At 38.1% G+C, this 18,518-nt stretch overlaps 2 protein-coding genes across 4 annotated transcripts in view; one reads left to right on the top strand and one right to left on the bottom strand.

Annotated features, from left to right (window-relative positions):
• Positions 1-4,649, bottom strand: part of LOC126481428 (DNA-directed RNA polymerases I and III subunit RPAC1) — a 219,228-nt gene extending 214,579 nt beyond the window's left edge. The window contains exon 1 of one of the 2 annotated variants that reach the window (XM_050105174.1): positions 4,490-4,649. In XM_050105174.1, coding sequence (XP_049961131.1) covers positions 4,490-4,549 — 60 coding nt within the window. In that variant the 5' untranslated portion in view covers positions 4,550-4,649. Of the gene's footprint in view, positions 1-4,464 lie in introns of both variants that reach the window. The other variant, XM_050105175.1, reaches the window with a different exon arrangement.
• Positions 4,650-4,911: 262 nt separating this feature from the next.
• LOC126481426 (uncharacterized) overlaps positions 4,912-18,518 on the top strand; it is a 277,457-nt gene continuing 263,850 nt past the window's right edge. For both annotated transcript variants that reach the window (XM_050105171.1, XM_050105170.1), the window contains exon 1: positions 4,912-5,026. In XM_050105171.1, coding sequence (XP_049961128.1) covers positions 5,004-5,026 — 23 coding nt within the window. In that variant the 5' untranslated portion in view covers positions 4,912-5,003. The remainder of the gene's footprint in view (positions 5,027-18,518) is intronic.

The following is an 18,518-nucleotide window of genomic DNA, read 5'->3' as shown; positions in this document are numbered from 1 at the left end:
GACTGAGGTTATTTTATAGAGATGTTTATTCCCACCCTCACAATCTGGACAGTTAAGCCAAGATCCCCGTTCCTGTGACACAAATTGTTCCACAGCAGAAAATTGGAAAGCTGTAATAGATGAAGAAATGCAGTCACATCAAAAGTTTTGTACCTGGAAATAGGTTGATTTACCAGCTGGAAGGAAAGGTATAGGTAACTGATAGGTTTTTGCAACAAAACTGAATAACAACAACGACATGATCTGCTACAAGGCAAGATGAGTTGCGAAAGGGGGTAGTCAGAGGCACACATTTGATTTTTCTGAAACATTTAGATCTGTGGTTAGGTCTCAAACAATGAGAGCTTTCTTTTGTGTTGCTGTTCAATGAAACTGGAACATTAAACATTTTAATGTTAAAACGGCAATTCTGAATGGTACACTGGAGAAAGAAATTTACATACAACAGCTACAAATTATGATTATGGTACAGGTTGTGTGTGCATATTATTACAACGTTTGTACAGACTGAAGCAACCAGCAAAACATTGGTGAGTGTTTTAAAGAATGTCTTCAGAAATCCAATTTACAGGAGAGCAGTGCTGATCCCTCTATGTATTTTAAAGAAAAGTTAATCCTTTTATTTCATGTGAATGATGGATTAATAATGGGACCTGATGAAATGGTTCATAACTGCACAAAAAAATTACAAGAAGACACTAATATTGTGATAAGTGAAATGGATTGCTTTCTTGGCCTTCGAATCCAGCTATTTGAAAATCGTGTGAAGATTAATCAAGCTGCATATGCAAAGAGAGTGTCGGCATGGACTGACACAGGTCCAGTTTTATTGCCAACTGAACCTGGGTAGATACTTGGCTATTAACCACCAGCTTGTTACAATGACGATTACCGAGAGACTATTGGTAGCGCCTCACATATTTAATAATGGGAACCTGTCCCGATCCAACTTACACCATAAATCTTGCTTCAAGAGCAAAAGACTCACCTTACTGGTGTCCACCTTAAATTGGTTAAATGAATTCTTAGCCATCTGAGGTGTACAATTGATGATGGAATGCAGTTTGGTGAACTGACAGGTTCTGCTGAGAAGCTTATAGGTATGCTGATCACACAGGTGAAAAACTGACCAGATGTTCAAAAAGTGGAGTTTTAATGAAGTATTGCAGTGTACCGGTAATGTGGAAAAGTAAACTCCAAAAATATGCTGCACAGTCATTAATGGAAGGTGAATTTGTTGCTGCAAGTAAGGCAATAAATCATTAGTGTGGCTGGATCACTTAATTCAAACAAATTAATATTATTTAATAAAATTCAATTCCAGCATTACATATTGATAATCAAAGCACTATTAATTACATGAAAGGTACTGGATTCTATGAATGCTCTAAACATATTGAAACATGTTACAACACTTGGTGATTGAGAAGAGGTACAGTGTGGAATATGTTTCAGCACAAGATCAGGCAGCAAACATTTTTACTATGGGTTTATCAGTGAAGAAGTTATCAAGAATGAAAACTTTGGTTGGAATGACTGAATTAAATCTTTGATGCAATAATAAAATATGAACATTGCGGGAGAATGTTGAAAACTATATAGGTAAATTTAAACTAAACATTTTATAATAACTGTGTGAGAGTATCACTGTTGCTCTGTAATTTCTATTTCTTTGCAGTTCTCAGTTGTTGATATTGTGTGCGTGTTGCTAAGAGTAATGGACTGTTGATTTTAGAACACTGAATAATTCTTTCTTCAAGCAGCATATTTGTTAGGTCTCTCATATTCCTGACACCATCGTGATATGTAGCTTGTATATATTCCAGTCTGTGGTACTACGGCATAATCATTAAACTAAATAAAACAGAACATGGTGTTACCATAAAATTTATGGATCCTTGGACCTTTGCTGTCATTCCGTTGACCCAGATAAGAAGATACTTGCCTCATTCTCATCCCTCATGGACATGCTGTTGTTGAACGTCCCAAAGCATCAACTGGAAGAACTTAACAGAGACTGTGCCGTATGTGCTTGACTCACAATAAATTGCTACTGTTGAAAATGATGTCTACTCTATGTAGCGTATTTTAAAAAGACTGAATTAACCATTTTTAAAACTGGGAATTTTGTTCTGGAATCTTTATAATACAGAGTATACATCCTCCCAATTTAACTTGTTTGGGCGATAAAAAAAATGGGAATTTGTTTCTAAAATGTTAGTGTCATTTTATGCCATCACAATGTTAAAAATGAGAAAACATCCAAATATTGGAGAGAGAGAGAGAGAGAGAGAGAGAGAGAGAGAGAGAGAGAGAGAGAGAGAAAGAGAGAGAGAGAGAGAGAGAGAGAGAGATAGATAGATAGATAGATAGATAGATAGATAGATAGAGAGAGAGAGAGAGAGAGAGAGAGATAATGCTACAATTTAGTGTGGTTAATTGGGTCAACAGAAGCGTCCGATCCAACGCGTCGGCTTTGACCCGTGACGTAAGGGTGTTGTGTGTGACGTCATGACGACGCGGAGTTTGGTTTGAGTGTGGCTGTCTCCAGTTCCGTTTTATCTTATTTTATTTACTTTTCTGATCTGTTCGTTCTATCTCGTAAGATTTTTTTAAATTTAAAAACACTTATTACTTATTTTAATTATCTGTTTCCTCGAGTTTCTGTTTTAGTTTATTATATTTATCTTTGATCTATTCGTTCTATCCCGTGATATTTTTTTTTTTTTTTTTTTTTTTTTTTTTAAAGACAAAAAACACTAATCAGCTACTGAAGCATCTTTATCTTCTATGGGTTGCAGGGGTTACGACCCCTGGGGAGGTGGGCCGGTATTCATGCATGGCTGTCTTCACTTACACGTTGTAGGTACGCAAGGCGTCTAAATTTGTTTATATTTAGTTTTCCCCCCACCCAAAACACCCCATTTCCCGCGCTTGTCCCGTTAGTGTCATTAGGCTTCTTGTGGAAAGTGTGTGTGTTTGTTTTTGTTTCCGCCATATTTGTGACGTCATGGGTCAAAGCAGACGGGTGGGATCGGACGCTTCCGTATTTCCGGTTAATTATGCAACTACTGAGAAAAATGTTCACTGAGTTTCGTATAAATCTGAAATTATGGATGAGACAATGCTTTTTTTTTCTCATTGAACTGACTTGGAATAATGGCAAATGGGATAAGGAGTGCAGTTCCTTGACAAGTCCTGCGTAGTTTGGTTTGGACTTGGTGATGCAAGGATCATGTTTTCAGAGTAGTCCATACTTACGTAGTGACTACACAACTTGTAGCCTGGAAAGGATGTTTTGGAGAGTACAGTGACGTTACACACATAATACGTATCAGAATGCTTTTTCACCAAGCAGAGACAGGAGAAAGCAATACTTCTTTACATGGATCATGGTCACGTTTGACTGTAATATAAATTATTCAAAATCCCCATTTTCAATTTTGGTCTTGTGGCCATTATCAAGTGGAATACTGAAAACTTCTTTCCTCATTTCCCTTCCACTGTTGTTCTTTTGATTTTAACTTTGATATATTTTGTAGTTATGTTATTGGTGCAACATTGTTTATTATGTTGTATACCCTTCTTTGTTTTCAGCAACTGTATCTTCACTGGTACTGCAGCAAAACTGCATATGCCTGACTAGGGACATGTCTAATTACCTTCCTGTGGCCAATTATACATGACTATGAACCCCAGCTTTGAAGTAGTACAACTCATACTCCGCGCCGTAATGACGTCAACACACACAACAACATTACGTCACGAGTCAAAGCAGACGGGTGGAATCAGACGTTTCCATTGGTAGGATACTTGGTAAACGCAATGACTCTACACTGGAGATCACTTACAAAACACTCGTGACGCAAGTTACAATAATACTCATGTGTGTGGGCCTGTTATAAATAGGACCAACAAGGGATATTGACCGAAACGAAGAAAAGCAGCGCGAACGGTCATAGGTTTGTCTGACCCACTACAGTGTGTCACGGTGATGGTTAACAGCCGAACTGGAAGACGCTTGAAGATTAACGCTATCTCGCGAAAACCCACTACATAGTTTTAAGAAACAGTATTAGCCTATGTGAAGAATCTATAAGAATATACCACAGTCCTGTACATTCCGCTTCCGTACCCATCACGACGGCACGACTAATTACAGTGCGCACAGAGACATTTAAGTACTCATTCTTCGAAAGATCCATACGCCAATTAACGGAAAGAAACCTTGTAAGTACAAGGAAAACTATAGCTCCTGCAATGTACTTCAAAGTGGTTTTTAGGGTAAGGATGTAACTGTGATTCTGTACGTAGAAATAAAAAGAAGTTGACAATAACGTGATTACTTTCCACCATAAACAGAATATATTATTATTGTTTTCAGCTAACGAACTGGCATGCCACGTGAATTGAAGTTGCTCATTTAAGTAATATTTAACGCAAGGACATTTAATAAATAAATACCAAAGTAAAATAAACATGCACGAACATTTAGTACTCCAGTCTCCTTATGGGTAATGCGGGATCGCGCTTCTTCAATTATATCCATTGCTAAGAAACTCCTACAACGTAACCAATTCGTATTCACACACCACTCATCCACAACAACAACGTACAAACTACACAGCTAATAGCTACACACACAGTAAAGTGTAAATAAACTGCTGTAAAATTATAGGGCCCTTGGTGTTCAATACCAACATTGCGAACCATGAATCTGCTTAAAATGTCAATACTCCTAGTATATTAATCATGACATGTCAGAGTTTACTCATTTTTTCTTGACTTAAGTTCATTAAAATTATTTAAATGAAATTATTTAGTTACAAAATTTCCTAAATGTGCATGAATAGTTATTATTACTGTTGGTGGAAATGAAAGTTAACTAACATCTTTGACATGAAATTTAAATTTTCCCAAACAGGCGGTAATACGTATTTTCGGGCGGTGTTTATTATTAAGGAGTAAGAAAATTCTGTGCCACGTACCTGTCATGTAAAAATATGGAAGAGCAAACTATAAAAAAGTAAGTTTTTTCACAACATCACGTAATCAAATACTGACAAACAATACAATATAGGAAGTGAATATTTTTGTAGGCTACTGTGGATTTGCAAATAGTCTTAGTGTCAGTAACTGATGATTTTTTGTATGTATTTGTGAATAATATTTCCTAAAACAGCTACAGATGCAACCTGTACTCGTTTAGATGACATTGGACTCGGTTTTCGTTCCATAGACTCAAAAAACGAGTGTTTCTCGTGGGTGTGGAACATGTCAGAAAGTATGACATAAAAACTTAAAACGTTTGAATATAATACGTACTACCCTGACCGTTTGCCACGAGATAGTCGAAAATAAGTTAATACAATCCAGTAAACTGGAACAGCTAATATTTACAGAATTAACACACTGTCAGAATGAAACATTGTTGTGCACTTTTAATAAATTTATCATACTACGCAAAATTCCTAATCTTGACTTTTGCGACCAAGTGTTGTCAAAACTGAAATGTAACAGATGTTTTTACATAAGCTGACTTAACAGTCTCTGTTAATATATTCATCTATGGAGTAGAGGGAGTTGCCTATCAAAAAAGTCTTTCAAACTCTGTTTAAACCTCGCTTTATCAGAAACCAAGTTTTTAATGATTGCTGGCAATTTATTAAAAATGTGTGTTCCTGAATATTGGACCCCTTTTTGGACTAAGGTAAGTGATTTCAGGCCTTTATGTAGGCCTACGTTCTTTTTATTCCTAGTATTGATACTGTGTACTGAGCTATTGGTTGGAGATGTATTACTTGCAACAAATTTAATTAAGGAATAAATATACTGTGAAGCAGTGGTTAGAATATAAAGTTCCTTGAACAGGTTTCTACAAGATGTTTTCGAATTTACACCACAAATGATTCTTATCACATGCTTTTGCACCCTAAATACTTTTGCTTGGTTTGATGAATTGCCCCAGAATATGATCCCATACGACATAATAGAATGAAAGTAAGTAAAGTATGCAAGGGTTTTATATATATATATATATATATATATATATATATATATATATATATATATATATATATATATATATATATATATATATATATATATATATATATATATATATACCTCCTACATCTGACGTCATTCTCACTGCAAATACAGCCTTGTTTAGGCACTTAAACACTTCTGTGATATGCCCTTCCCAACTGAATTTATCGTCAAATTGTAATCTCAGAAATTTAACACAGTCATCCTCTTCGATCTGCATGTCTTCATACGTTATACTCATGCTGCAAGGTAATCTCTTACAGGTTCTGAACTGCATATAGTGGGTCTCCTCAAAGTTTAGTGACAATGAATTAGCTTTAAACCACTTGTTAATGTCAGTGAAAAAATGATTTGCAGCTATTTCTAAATCTGTACTTGACTTGCTACTTATTGCAATGTTTGTATCTGCAAACAAAACAAACTTAGCATCTAGCAATGTAACAGATGAGAGGTCATTAATATACACAAGAAAAAGCAATGGAACCTTGAGGAACACCACATGTAATTAATTCCCAGTCAGATGAAGACTGACTGCTTACTGCACAGGTATTTTGCAACGACACCCTTTGTTTCCTGTTAGATAGATAAGACTCAAACCATTTTGCAGCATTACCGGTGACACCATAATATTCTAATTTACTCAGCAGAATGCTGTGGTTCATACAAAGGCCTTTGACAGGCCACAGAAAATGCCAGTAGCCTGTAATTTGTTATCTAATGAATTAAGTACTCTCACTGCAAGTGTAAATAGCTTTCTCTATATCAGAACCCATCAGAAATCCAAACTGTGACTTGGACAAAATATTATTTTCAGTCAGATGCTTAAGGAGATGCTTGAACACAACCTTTTCAAATATTTTTGTGAAAACCAGCAAAAGTGAAATAAGACAATAGTTTATTGGTAGGCTTTCTCTTTATCCCCCTTCTTGTAAAGAGGCCTAACTTCAGCATATTTTAGCCAGCTTTTGTGCTACCACACTTCGAAGATCTATGTTTTTCAGGTAATTTTTCAAATTTTTGTATTTTCATGTGCATGTAACTCAGTTTTTGTGACTGATATGGGCATGATGAGTTCTGTGTGTGTTTAGGCCACATTAAGCTTACCACACAAAATTTATACCCTTTTTGAGTGAATTATATTTGGCATAGAGACCTGCAATACGTGCCTTTTAACATATTACATTTTTAATCACATTTTGAAATTTTTTATTTTCCCTCAGAAATATGCTGTTGGTGTTTTGATTCATGGAGTGTGTTCTCTAAATGGATGTTACTGGGTTGTAAAAATTTCACTGGACTGTTTGGAATAGTTCCAAAGTTATTAAGACCTGAAGTTGGGTCTGAAGATATATCGCCAGATGTGGGTTGCAATTTCCAGGTCACGCCATCTTCTTTCACAGGTCATAATTCTGGAACTAATTGGCAGGGGAAACTAATACTTTGTACACGAGTGTTCCACACATGTTAGAATTAGTGTACTGAATTTCAGTCAAATCTGAGGTTATGAGCCTAAGCCCCTGGTTGAACTGACATGGAATGACAACACATTTCTACAAAATCTTCCTCTGTACTTTACTTTGTTTCAAGACTTGTGGGATCCATGTGTCACCGTTGTTTATAAGAAACAAGTTCATCGTCATCCATAAGGAGTTCACCATACAGTTTGTTATTTATGTGTTCTGCAAGATTTACCTTACCAGGTCACTTTTCACATCTGTGTATCATGCACTGGTAGGAACTGATGTCACACACTAGCAGCTTCATTGCACCTTTGTAATCCAGACCAGAATCCTTTATAGCAGCAAACATCAGCTTAGCATTTTGATGGGTCTCACATACACTAACATTGTGTGTGCCCCTTGCACTTACAGGCGCAACCCATTTTGGCCGAAGATTGAAAAAAGATGATAAACCTGCTTTGGTATTGGGATACTTTTCCTTGAATTCTACATATAGTTATGATATGTTGCATAGCAACAGTGTTTTTTGCATCTGTACATGTACATCCCATTTACACTGTTACATAGTGTTTTTTTTTCCGGGCAATATTCGGCTGGGAGTCATTATTTTCATAAAACTCAGACACTAGCACCTTTATTTCTGAACTCAACTGCTTACCCTGAGCCTTCTGAAGTTGTGGAAGCACTCCTTGGGTTGCTTTTATTTTCCTAGCTTGTTTTACCACATACGTAGAAACATTGAATTCCTTTGCAGTGTAGTCAGTAGACCAGCTGGAAGGTGCAAAGGTAAGAATAGCTACTTTTTTTTTTCTGGCGTGTGGATATGGCACATTTTTCTTTCAAATCATGCACAGTTTTGTCCAAGTCAGAGCATTTCTGGCATGATTTCTGTTCCTTTGGAGCAGATAGTTCTTCCTCTTCCACCATCATGTGTCAGCTATTTTGTGTTTTAATTCCATTTGAGCTTCTTGTGTTTTTCTTCTACCATAACTGGGCCTGCCTCTTTTTCCCAACTTTGTGTGTCTTCATGGGAGACAAACCAAGAGCAGTCACTGAAGTATTTAATTGCTCATCCGCTGTGGTTGGAGGCGGCTGATACTCCTGGTAACTGTCATGTAAATTATCAGAATATTCTTCATTTTTTAGTAGTGTAACACACTTGGAACATAACTTTTGTCCTGATTTCATGATAAGTCCCATTCACTTTCAATACTGATTTTGTATCAGTTTCTCTGAGGCTACACTTCACTGTCTTCTTATGAATCTGAAATGGATCAAAACAACTTCTTTGTAGGAAAGAATATTTTTCCAGAAACACTTTCATATGATGATAACAAACACCAAAGTTTCCTGGAACTGTACTTCTTGTGCCCACAGGGTGTATCCCGGATCTCCATAGTGACAAGTCTTGGCTCGATTCATCCAGATCATACAGTACAAAGCGAATGCCACATTTTGTTCCATATGTTCTTTTATTACATTCAGATGCTTGTGCTCTACCAATACTGCAACTTATTTGAACAAAAGCACCACTAGTACACTCTACTGCCTTGACTTTCCACAACAGTACTGACCAGTCTGAACTAGAATCTTTAAAACATGAGTAACCTGTAATTGTTGCTTATTTCCTTTATTGTTCCTGCCTAACAATGACTCACTCTGTCCCTGAAAACTACCATTGTTTAACTTTCTGTTGCCTAATGGTTCCCAACAATTACTTGCTAAATCATGTTAAAAGAAAGGTAACCAAATACATCTCTGTCAACTTTTATTGTACACAAGTGCCTTGCAATAACAAGTTGAAATTTTGCCACATATTATGTTATGGTCTACTTATGCAGTGTTTGAAATTTGGCTCGGATATCATTTGCCCCCTTTGTGCTACCACACTTATAAAAATCCACATTTTTCAGGTAATTTTTCAATCTTTTTTTTTTTATTTTTGTGTGCATGTAACTCTGTTTGTGTGACTGATATGGGCAAGATGAGTTCTTTGTGTGTTTAGGCCACATTAAACTTACCACAAAAAAAAACCCACACACACACACTCCCTTTTTGAGTGAATAATATTTGGCATAGAAGGCACCTACAATATGTACCTTTTAACTTATTACAGTTTTTTAATCACATTTTGCAATTTTTTATTTTCCCTCAGAAATGTGTTGGTGTTTTGATTCTTAGTGAGTGTTCTCTAAGTGGATGTTACTGGGTTGTAAAAATTTCAGTGGACTGTGTGGAATAGTTCCAAAGTTATTAAGACCTGAAATTGGATCTGAAGATAGATTGCCAGATACGGTTCGCAATTTCCGGGTTACGCCACCTTCTTTCACAAGCCATAATTCTGAAACTAATTGGCAGGGGAACTTAAACCTTTGTTCATGAGTGTTCCACACTTGGTAGCATTGGTGTGCTAAATTTCAGCCAAATCTGAAGCAGGAACATTTTCTCAATTTGGTTGAATTGACATGGAATGACCCACTGATATGAGATTGATTACACAAATAACTTAAGATAGAACTTAACTCGCATGAGCACTCTTTGATTAACTTTGTTTATATGTTATCAAATCCACTGGAATACTTAGATTTTAAGGATTTTTGATGGATGCTACTTCTTTGGAAGATGTAGAATCCATCATAAAATCCTTAAAATCTAAGTATTCCAGTGGGTAAGCTTTGCTGGTAACTGAATTAACCTTATGAATAGGCTGCATACTAATGAGTACTCACGTGACAGCAAGGGATGTTCTATATAAACAGAACTCTGATGACAAACCACTCTTATATGATAAATATGAATAATCATGTAAATATAAAGATAGTGTTATTGGTTCAAAGGTTCTTAGTACTAAAATGGAAGAATCGACACATTTAAAATTTTTCGATCAAAAAAACCTTACTTTTTGATGACTTACACAATTCTTTTCTGCCACTTTATCATTTATTCACCACAAGTGTTGAATTATTCTGTTTTACTTAACTTCATCTGATATGTTGTTGTTTTTAGTCTGAAGGCTGGTTTGATTCAGTTCTACACGATAGTCTATCACGTGTAAGTCTCTTCATCTCTGCTAACTACTGCACCTACATCCCTTTGAATCTGCTTACTCCCCTCTACAGTTCTTATCACCCACAGTTCACTCTATTACTAAACTGTTCAGGATGTGTTCTGTCATTCGATCCGTTCTTTTAGTCGAATTATGTCATCACGTTTGTTTTCCTCAGTTTTTTTGAAGTTACACTACCTGCTTGTCTCATCTTCGGCATTCTTCTGTAGTGCCACATTTTAAATGCATCTCTTCTCTTCTTGTCGTACCTGTTTATCATCCATGTTCCACTTCTGTTCAACACACTCGAGGCAAATACATTCAAAAAATACTTCCTAACAACTTGAATTTGTATTCAGTGTTAACAAATTCATCTTTTTCGGGAATGCTTTTCTTCCTGTGGACAGTCTGCAGTTTATATCCTCTCTACTTCGGCCATCATTAGTTATTTTGTTCTAAATAGCAAAAATCACATTTACTACTTTTAGTGTGTCGTGTCTCAGTATAATTCACCCACCATCACCTGTTTTGATTAGCCTACTTACCATTATACATTGTTGTTGTTTCAATTTTGTTGTTGTTCATCTTCCACTATATACCATTATCATTATTTTGCTTTTGTTGTTGTTCATCTTGTAACATCTTTTCAAGTCACTATCTGTTCCATTCAGCTGCTCTTCCAGGTCCTTAGCTGGCTCTGAAACAATTACAAAGGGACCATCAATTCTCAAAATTTTTATTTCTCCTCCCAAAACTTAATCTCTTCTCCAAATTTTTCTTTGATTCCGTTCCAGATTGAATAACATTGGGGATAAACTACAAACCGGTCTCACTCCCATATCTACCACTGCTTCTCTTTTCTATGAACTTTTGATTCGTATAACTGCAGTCTAGTTTCTGTACAAGCTGTGCATAGCCTTTCATGGTCTGTATTTTATCCCTGCCACCATCACAATTTTTAAGAGTGTTTTCTAATCATCACTGCTTTCTCTAAATTGACAAATGCTATGAGTATAGGTTTTCCTTTCAGCCCGTCTTTTAGGATGAGGTATGGAGTCAGTATTGCATGTTAATTCATTTCCCCCATACTCAAACTAATCTTCCCCAAGTTCGGCTTTTACTGTTTTTTGAGGGAAACATTCCACGTGGGAAAAATATATCTAAAAACAAAGATTCTGTAACTTACCAAACGAAAGCGTAGGTACGTTGATAGAGACAACAACAAACACAAACACACACACAAATCTCAAGCTTTTGCAACCCACGGTTGCTTCATCAGGAAAGAGGGAAGGAGAGGGAAAGACGAAAGGATGTGGGTTTTAAAGGAGAGCGTAAGGAGTCATTCCAATCCCGGGAGCGGAAAGACTTACCTTTGGGGGACAGGTATACATTCGCACACACACATATCCATCCGCACATACGAGGTGTGGCTAGAAAAAAACCGGACTAGTACTGGTGAAACAATAAAACGAATGCAATAAGGCTGAAAGTCGCGTGGCCTGTCACGTGACTCTCGCTCCGCCTACTGCTTGAGTTTCATCTGCCTCCTGCACTCAGTCTGCCCGTGGCGTCTGTTTTAAGTAGTTGACGTTTTGTCTGTGCGTCGGAAAATGTTGAGTGTACAGAAAGAACAGCGTGTTAACATCAAATTTTGTTTCAAACTAGGAAAATCTGCAAGTGAAACGTTTGTAATGTTACAACAAGTGTACGGCGATGATTGTTTATCGCGAACACAAGTGTTTGAGTGGTTTAAACGATTTAAAGATGGCCGCGAAGACACCAGTGATGACACTCGCACTGGCAGACCATTGTCAGCAAAAACTGATGCAAACATTGAAAAAATCGGTAAACTTATTCGACAAGATCGCCGTTTAACAATCAGAGCAGCGTCTGAGTTAACAGGAGTTGACAAGGAAAGTGTTAGGCAGATTCTTCATGAAAGTTTCAACATGAACAAAGTGTGTTCAGAAATGGTTCCAAAGTGTCTCACAATTGAACAGAAGGAACGCCGAAGAATGATTTGTTCTGACATCCTGGAAAACATTGAAAGTGATCCCACCTTCTTACAAAATCGATGCATTGGAAAACTCCTGGTTTTCCACGACAAAAAAAAGCACGAATGTCAAAATCGAAATTCAAGGCAATGATGATTGTTTTTTTTGACATCAAAGGGATTGTGCACATTGATTGGGTACCAGAGGGACAAACAGTGAATCAGCATTATTACATTAGCGTCCTGGCTACCCTACGTGAGCGAGTACGGAGAAAACGGAACGATTTGTGGAGAAAAAAGTCATGGATCCTTCACCAAGACAATGCCCCAGCTCACAGTGCGTTGTCAGTGAAGACGTTTTTGGCAAAACACAACATTCCCATCTTAGATCATCCACCCTACTCACCTGGTTCGGCCCCATGTGACTTTTTTCTTTTCCCTAAAGTCAAGTCAGCTTTGAAAGGAACTAGATTTGAGACTGTTGAAGCAGTAAAAGAAAAAGCGACGGAAGTAATGTATGGACTTACCGAAAATGATCTGCAGAATTGCTATGAACAGTGGAAAATTCGTATGGAGCGGTGTAGAGACCGAGGAGGAGAGTACATTGAAGGAGATAACATGAAATTGTAAATAATTGTAAATAAATGTTTTTTCCAGCATCAGTCCGCACCTCATATACAGACACAAGCAGACATATCTGTCATTCTAAATACACATTCCCACCCTTCTTGCCCCAGTGGTCGACCCTCACGTGGTTACATTTGTCTTTGGTTTTTTTCGCGAAAGTAATATGCTCTCCCAGGTTTAAGTGTCGTAATTTCACTCTGGATCTGGAGTTCATCAGTTAGCAGTGGCATTGGTTGTAGAGGTCTTGGCCTAGTCTATACATTGGCCAGGTTCTCATCCCCCCTCCTTTTCGCTCCAGTTGTTTGGTCCCCGGCTGTTGTCCCCATTGTGTCGACAATCATATGGTGTGGGTATAGGGAAGGTTCGGCGGAGGTTATGATGCCCCAGTGCCATCGGTTCTGGGGCGCCCCTGCCCTCGCCATCCCTCCCTTCCCCCTCCTCCCCATCCCCCCCTCTGTTCTTTATTCTTCCTGCTGCCTGGACGTTCCTTTAACCTCTCGGTCTGCCTGTTTCTCTCTTTCCCGTAACTGGACTGTGCTGTTTGTGTAATTCTTCCCCTGGTTTCCGCCCCCTTAGATCATATGACTGATAACCTCACTGTTTGGTTCCATCTGCCAGCCAACCACTTTTTACACGAGATATTTTTAAAACTAGAGTAATTTAGTTTAGTTTACTTTTGGCTTTTCAATGCCAGATGATAAGTAGGAATGATTCATTGAATACCTCTAGAGAACTTCTTAGAAGTTTATCAGATTTCTCAGTGCTTGACATACTGTTGTCTGTGTGCACCTGTCTTGTCATGGAACAGTTCCCAATTGTATTTAAAAAGAAGTTTCTTTCCTTAAGTCCTTTGTTAACATTTGGTTTATTTATTGCTGGGAGCTGAATAAACAGTCCACAATGTTCAGCAGGGTGGTGATTGTACTTGAACTGGAATTCTCAAGGAATTAAATTATACCAGGAAAAATTGAGGAATTTCATAATATCCTAGGGAACCATTTGTTTATAACCTAGCGTTGAAATTGACTTTTAAAATACTTAATACTTAAAAGTGTGTTAATTATTTGGATATTGTTCCATGATCGTCAATGTTTAAAAGCTGGAGTGAAACTTCTGCTTAAGGCTGACATAGAGCTCACCTTAGAGGCAAGAAAAGTCATCCATTATAACCATATGTTGCCTCGCCCCCATCTCGTGCTCCCCACCCCACCCCTACTAACAATTAATTTCCTTTAGTTTATCAGAATATTCTTGAGACCATCTTCCTCCTCTCACCTGGAATTTGCAGGGAACTTTTTTTTTTTTCCAAGTTTGATAGCCACACTGGTTCAGAAATTCCTAGGTCTAACCAAAACTTGTTTCCATTCCAAAAAGGTAATTTGTTGGGAATTCTTCTATGCATGCAGCTGAATGAGCATTTCCTTTAGTAAATTTACAAAAATTTACTTTAAAAACTGAGCTCTGAACTAAGTCAATAAACTGGTTTGAGCTATTGTCATGACTTATCAGATTTATGTTAAAATCGGGTTCTATGATAATATCCTTCTTCCTTTCTTTGTTAATTTTATTGAGAAGTCACAGGAGTTTTACAAGAAACTTTTAGATATTATACTACCTGGGATTCTGTAAATTGATATAACTAATGTGTTCTTTTCTTTCAATTCAACTCTGTAGCTTTCAGAAGAGCACTTCTCATTTAAGTGAACAAAATGTGTCTTATTTTTATGTGTAAAGTAGGTATCGAGAAGTGTGCACTAGCCTGCATGGGATCTCTCTCTTCTGCAAAAACTACTTGCCACATTAAAGTGTTCCAGTCTATTTCAATTTTCTAAAAAAATCACTAGCTAACCATTGTTTATTTAAGCACACAACTTTGATATTTTCAGTAAGGATTGTCTGCAGTTCATCAATTTTGTTACTATCTGCCTTCAAGCCATTTATATTCCAATGCATTAAGTAACTTTTGTTTATCTGTGTAAGCATAACTTCTCTTAGATTTTGTATCTCAAAGTTTTCTTCATACCAGTTTTTAGAGAAAAAACACTTCAGCTGGCATAGTGGTGAAATTCTTCCCTTGTTAAGGGGACAAGTGGTTCATAGTGCTTCTGCCATTGGTGATGCTGCATTTTCCATAGTTGGTGTTGCTTCTTCTGATGTTGCTGTTGCTTCTTCCCTTGTTACTTGTGTTCCTTATGATAATGATTCTGGGGATGTTGATGCTGCTGCAGCTGGTGACGATGACTCTCTTAATGTGTCTTATGGTGGTTGTGGTTCTGCTGTTGGCTGCGATGATAAAGACAGCGTATATCTTTCCCTTACTTATAGATGCTTTCACAGCCTTGCACATTCTCTCCAGCCATTCCAGCTTAGCTTTATACATCTTTGTTCCAGCTTTATATTTTCTCATTTCATAATTTAAATTCATTGTCTCATGTTATCCAAAGAATTCTGCCCTCACTATTTGAAGAGTGGAAATGGTAAATATTCTTAGTGCCATTTTGTCAAAAAACACACGTTTTCAGTTCTAAAGATATGATTCAGACATTGGTTACTATAAGATACATGGTATTTGTGCCAAGTGGTGCTTCCCTTAGGAGCTGCAAATGCCGTTCCAATTCACACAACTGACTTATTTGATTTTAAAGAAAACTTTGTCATCAGTGCCGTATGATCAAAATGTCTCATAGTCATCCATCTCAAATAGCTATTAAAAATTCTTACTCTGAAGCAGAAGAATGGGAAAATGTCAGTTTATTCAAACAAGGAAAGACCATGGCAGAGGTATGCCATGACATACTTGATCCGAAAGACCAGCCACATTAATCAGTTGCGAAACAGAATGACCTTTTGATGATGTTGACATTTCTTCCTCAACAGCTGAGGGAATTTTACAGTAAACTTTGCAACATCTGATACCAAGATTGGGACTGAGCGAGGTAGGTCTGTGGTTAACACACTAGATTCGCATTTGGGAGGACAGTGGTTCAGACATATGCCTGCCATTGAGATTTAGGTTTTCCATTATTACCCTAAACCACTCCAGGAAAATGCAAGGGTAGTTACTTTGAAAAAGGCATAGCCTATCTCCTGCCCAATCATTTCGTCATCTGAGCTTGTGTTCCGCCTCTATTGAACGTGCTATCAATGGGATGTTAAAATCTAATCTTCCTTCCTTTTCCCAAGAGTAGAGTTGTGTAAGAAACATGTTATTACTGAGGTAGGTGGCACAGCGGTTAGCACACTTAACTCTCATTCGGGAGGATGACTGGCATGATTTAGGTTTTCTGTGATTTCCTTAAATCACTTCAGGCAAATGCTGTTATAGTTTCTTTGAAAAAGACGTGGCCGATTTCCTTCCCCAATCCGATGGGACCGATGACCTTGCTGTTTGGGCTCTGCCCCAAATCAACCAACCAACCAACCAAAAAGTTTTTTTTCATGAATTTAATTTAGTTATTCTCTTGTACAAAAATGTAAAAGAAATGATAATGGTTGTTTCTGATTACAGCTCTACTAGCTAAAATATTTCTGAACTTGTATTATCACAAGTGCCAATGGCCTTGCCACAGTGGTAACACCAGTTCCCATCAGATCACTGAAGTTAAGTGCTGTTAGGCTTGCCTAGCATGTCGATGGGTGATTGTTCAGGTCTGACAAACACTGTTGCCAAGTGGGGTGCACTCAGCTCTCATGAGGCCAGTTAAGACTCTATTTTACTAAGAAGTGGCAGCTCCGGACTTGAAAACTGACAACGGCCCGGAGAGCGGTGTGTTGACCACATGCCCCTACATATTCGCATCAAATGAGGCCTCTTGTCTGAGGATGACACAGTGGTTTGTCAGTACTGTTGGGCCTTCCAAGGCCTTTTCAGTCAGAATTTAGTTTTAATTTGCTGTCACAAATAAAATATGCCACCTCTGTATTACTCTTGGAACAAAAACTTTTTTATTGACACGTAGAATGTTCTTAATACATTATTTAATTTCTAATCTCTCTCTCTCTCTCTCTCTCTCTCTCTCTCTCTCTCTCTCTCTCTCACACACACACACACACACACACACACACACACACTATATGAGTATTTTTGTGCCCACCTCATCACTGAACTTGGACACACACTCGCTTTCTGTGTGTGTGTGTGTGTGTGTGTGTGTTTTTATCCACCTATGCGCCATAAAATTCTTCCACATAATCCCTCCAAACTTCCTTCTCCTTTTTCTGCATATATTGTCTTCTTCCCATGGTCATTTAACATTTCTTGTTTGCATTATCATGGTGCAGATACCATGAATTGTTTTGCCACAGATTTGGGCAAGTGTTTTAAAAATGCTTCATGGAAGTGGCATTGGAGTTATAATATCGTTTAACCATATGGGAAGGACTCAGGAGACACTGTGCCGTAAAAATTGAAAAGCACTGTGAGCAAAACATAACAAATTGCATTTGACCACACTTTTCAAGATTTTTTTTGGTCCCCCCTACAGCTCCCGGGGTTAGAATAGGTCTGAGGTATTCCTGCCTGTCGTAAGAGGCGACTAAAAGGAGTTTCACACTTTTAGGCCCTATGAGTTCAGGTCCCATTCTATGGTTTGACCTACCACTTTCAAAATTCTACAGGAGTGTGAGCCATATGGGGAAGGACGCCTTACACGGTGCATGGGTGCCCTTAGATTCGATCTCTTGAATCTCTTGTCAAGGCTTTGCATCTCCATCTGCAATTCAATTATTTGGGGAAGGACACTTTCCGGGGTATGTCATCTTCTTCCATTGTCTCCTGTCCTCTTTTGCCCCCATGACAATATTGGATATCTCTGCAACCAATATCCAGCACGGTAGCCAGTCCGTTGTGGTGGGGCCGTCATGCACCCATTTGGTGGTAGCCCCCTGACAACACAAGGATTGCATTGCTGATTCCTGAGCTGTAAACTCTCCACGTATGCCATGGAGTAGATGCCTGCCTTCCTGGGACATCAGGACTCCTGGCAATGGCCGTCATGCCAGTTGGCCTTTGCTGTGGCTGGGTGTCGACCATGGGCAGAGCCCCTGATCGGAGTGGGTGGCATCAGGGTGGATGACCCGCAATGAAGCAGACTAATTTGTCTCTTGCTGGTGATCGTATGGTACCAGCAGTCTCCAAGAAGGGCAACACAGAGTACAATGCTGACAGGTATAGCCCTAAATCGTTTCCCTCCCTTGCTACCCCATGGGAGGAACATAGAGCTACAGAAAAGAAAGAGCTAAATCTGCCTCGGTTTTTAGTCTGTAGCAGAACTGATGGGGACTCTTTTCTACCAATGAAGCCTCAATTTTTTGTTGAACACCTTGAGGATATGTTTGGAAAAGT

This window comes from Schistocerca serialis, chromosome 5, assembly GCF_023864345.2.
Source record: "Schistocerca serialis cubense isolate TAMUIC-IGC-003099 chromosome 5, iqSchSeri2.2, whole genome shotgun sequence".
In the NCBI taxonomy this organism is placed as follows: Eukaryota; Metazoa; Arthropoda; class Insecta; order Orthoptera; family Acrididae; genus Schistocerca; species Schistocerca serialis.
This window is presented reverse-complemented; position numbering and strand designations above follow the sequence as displayed.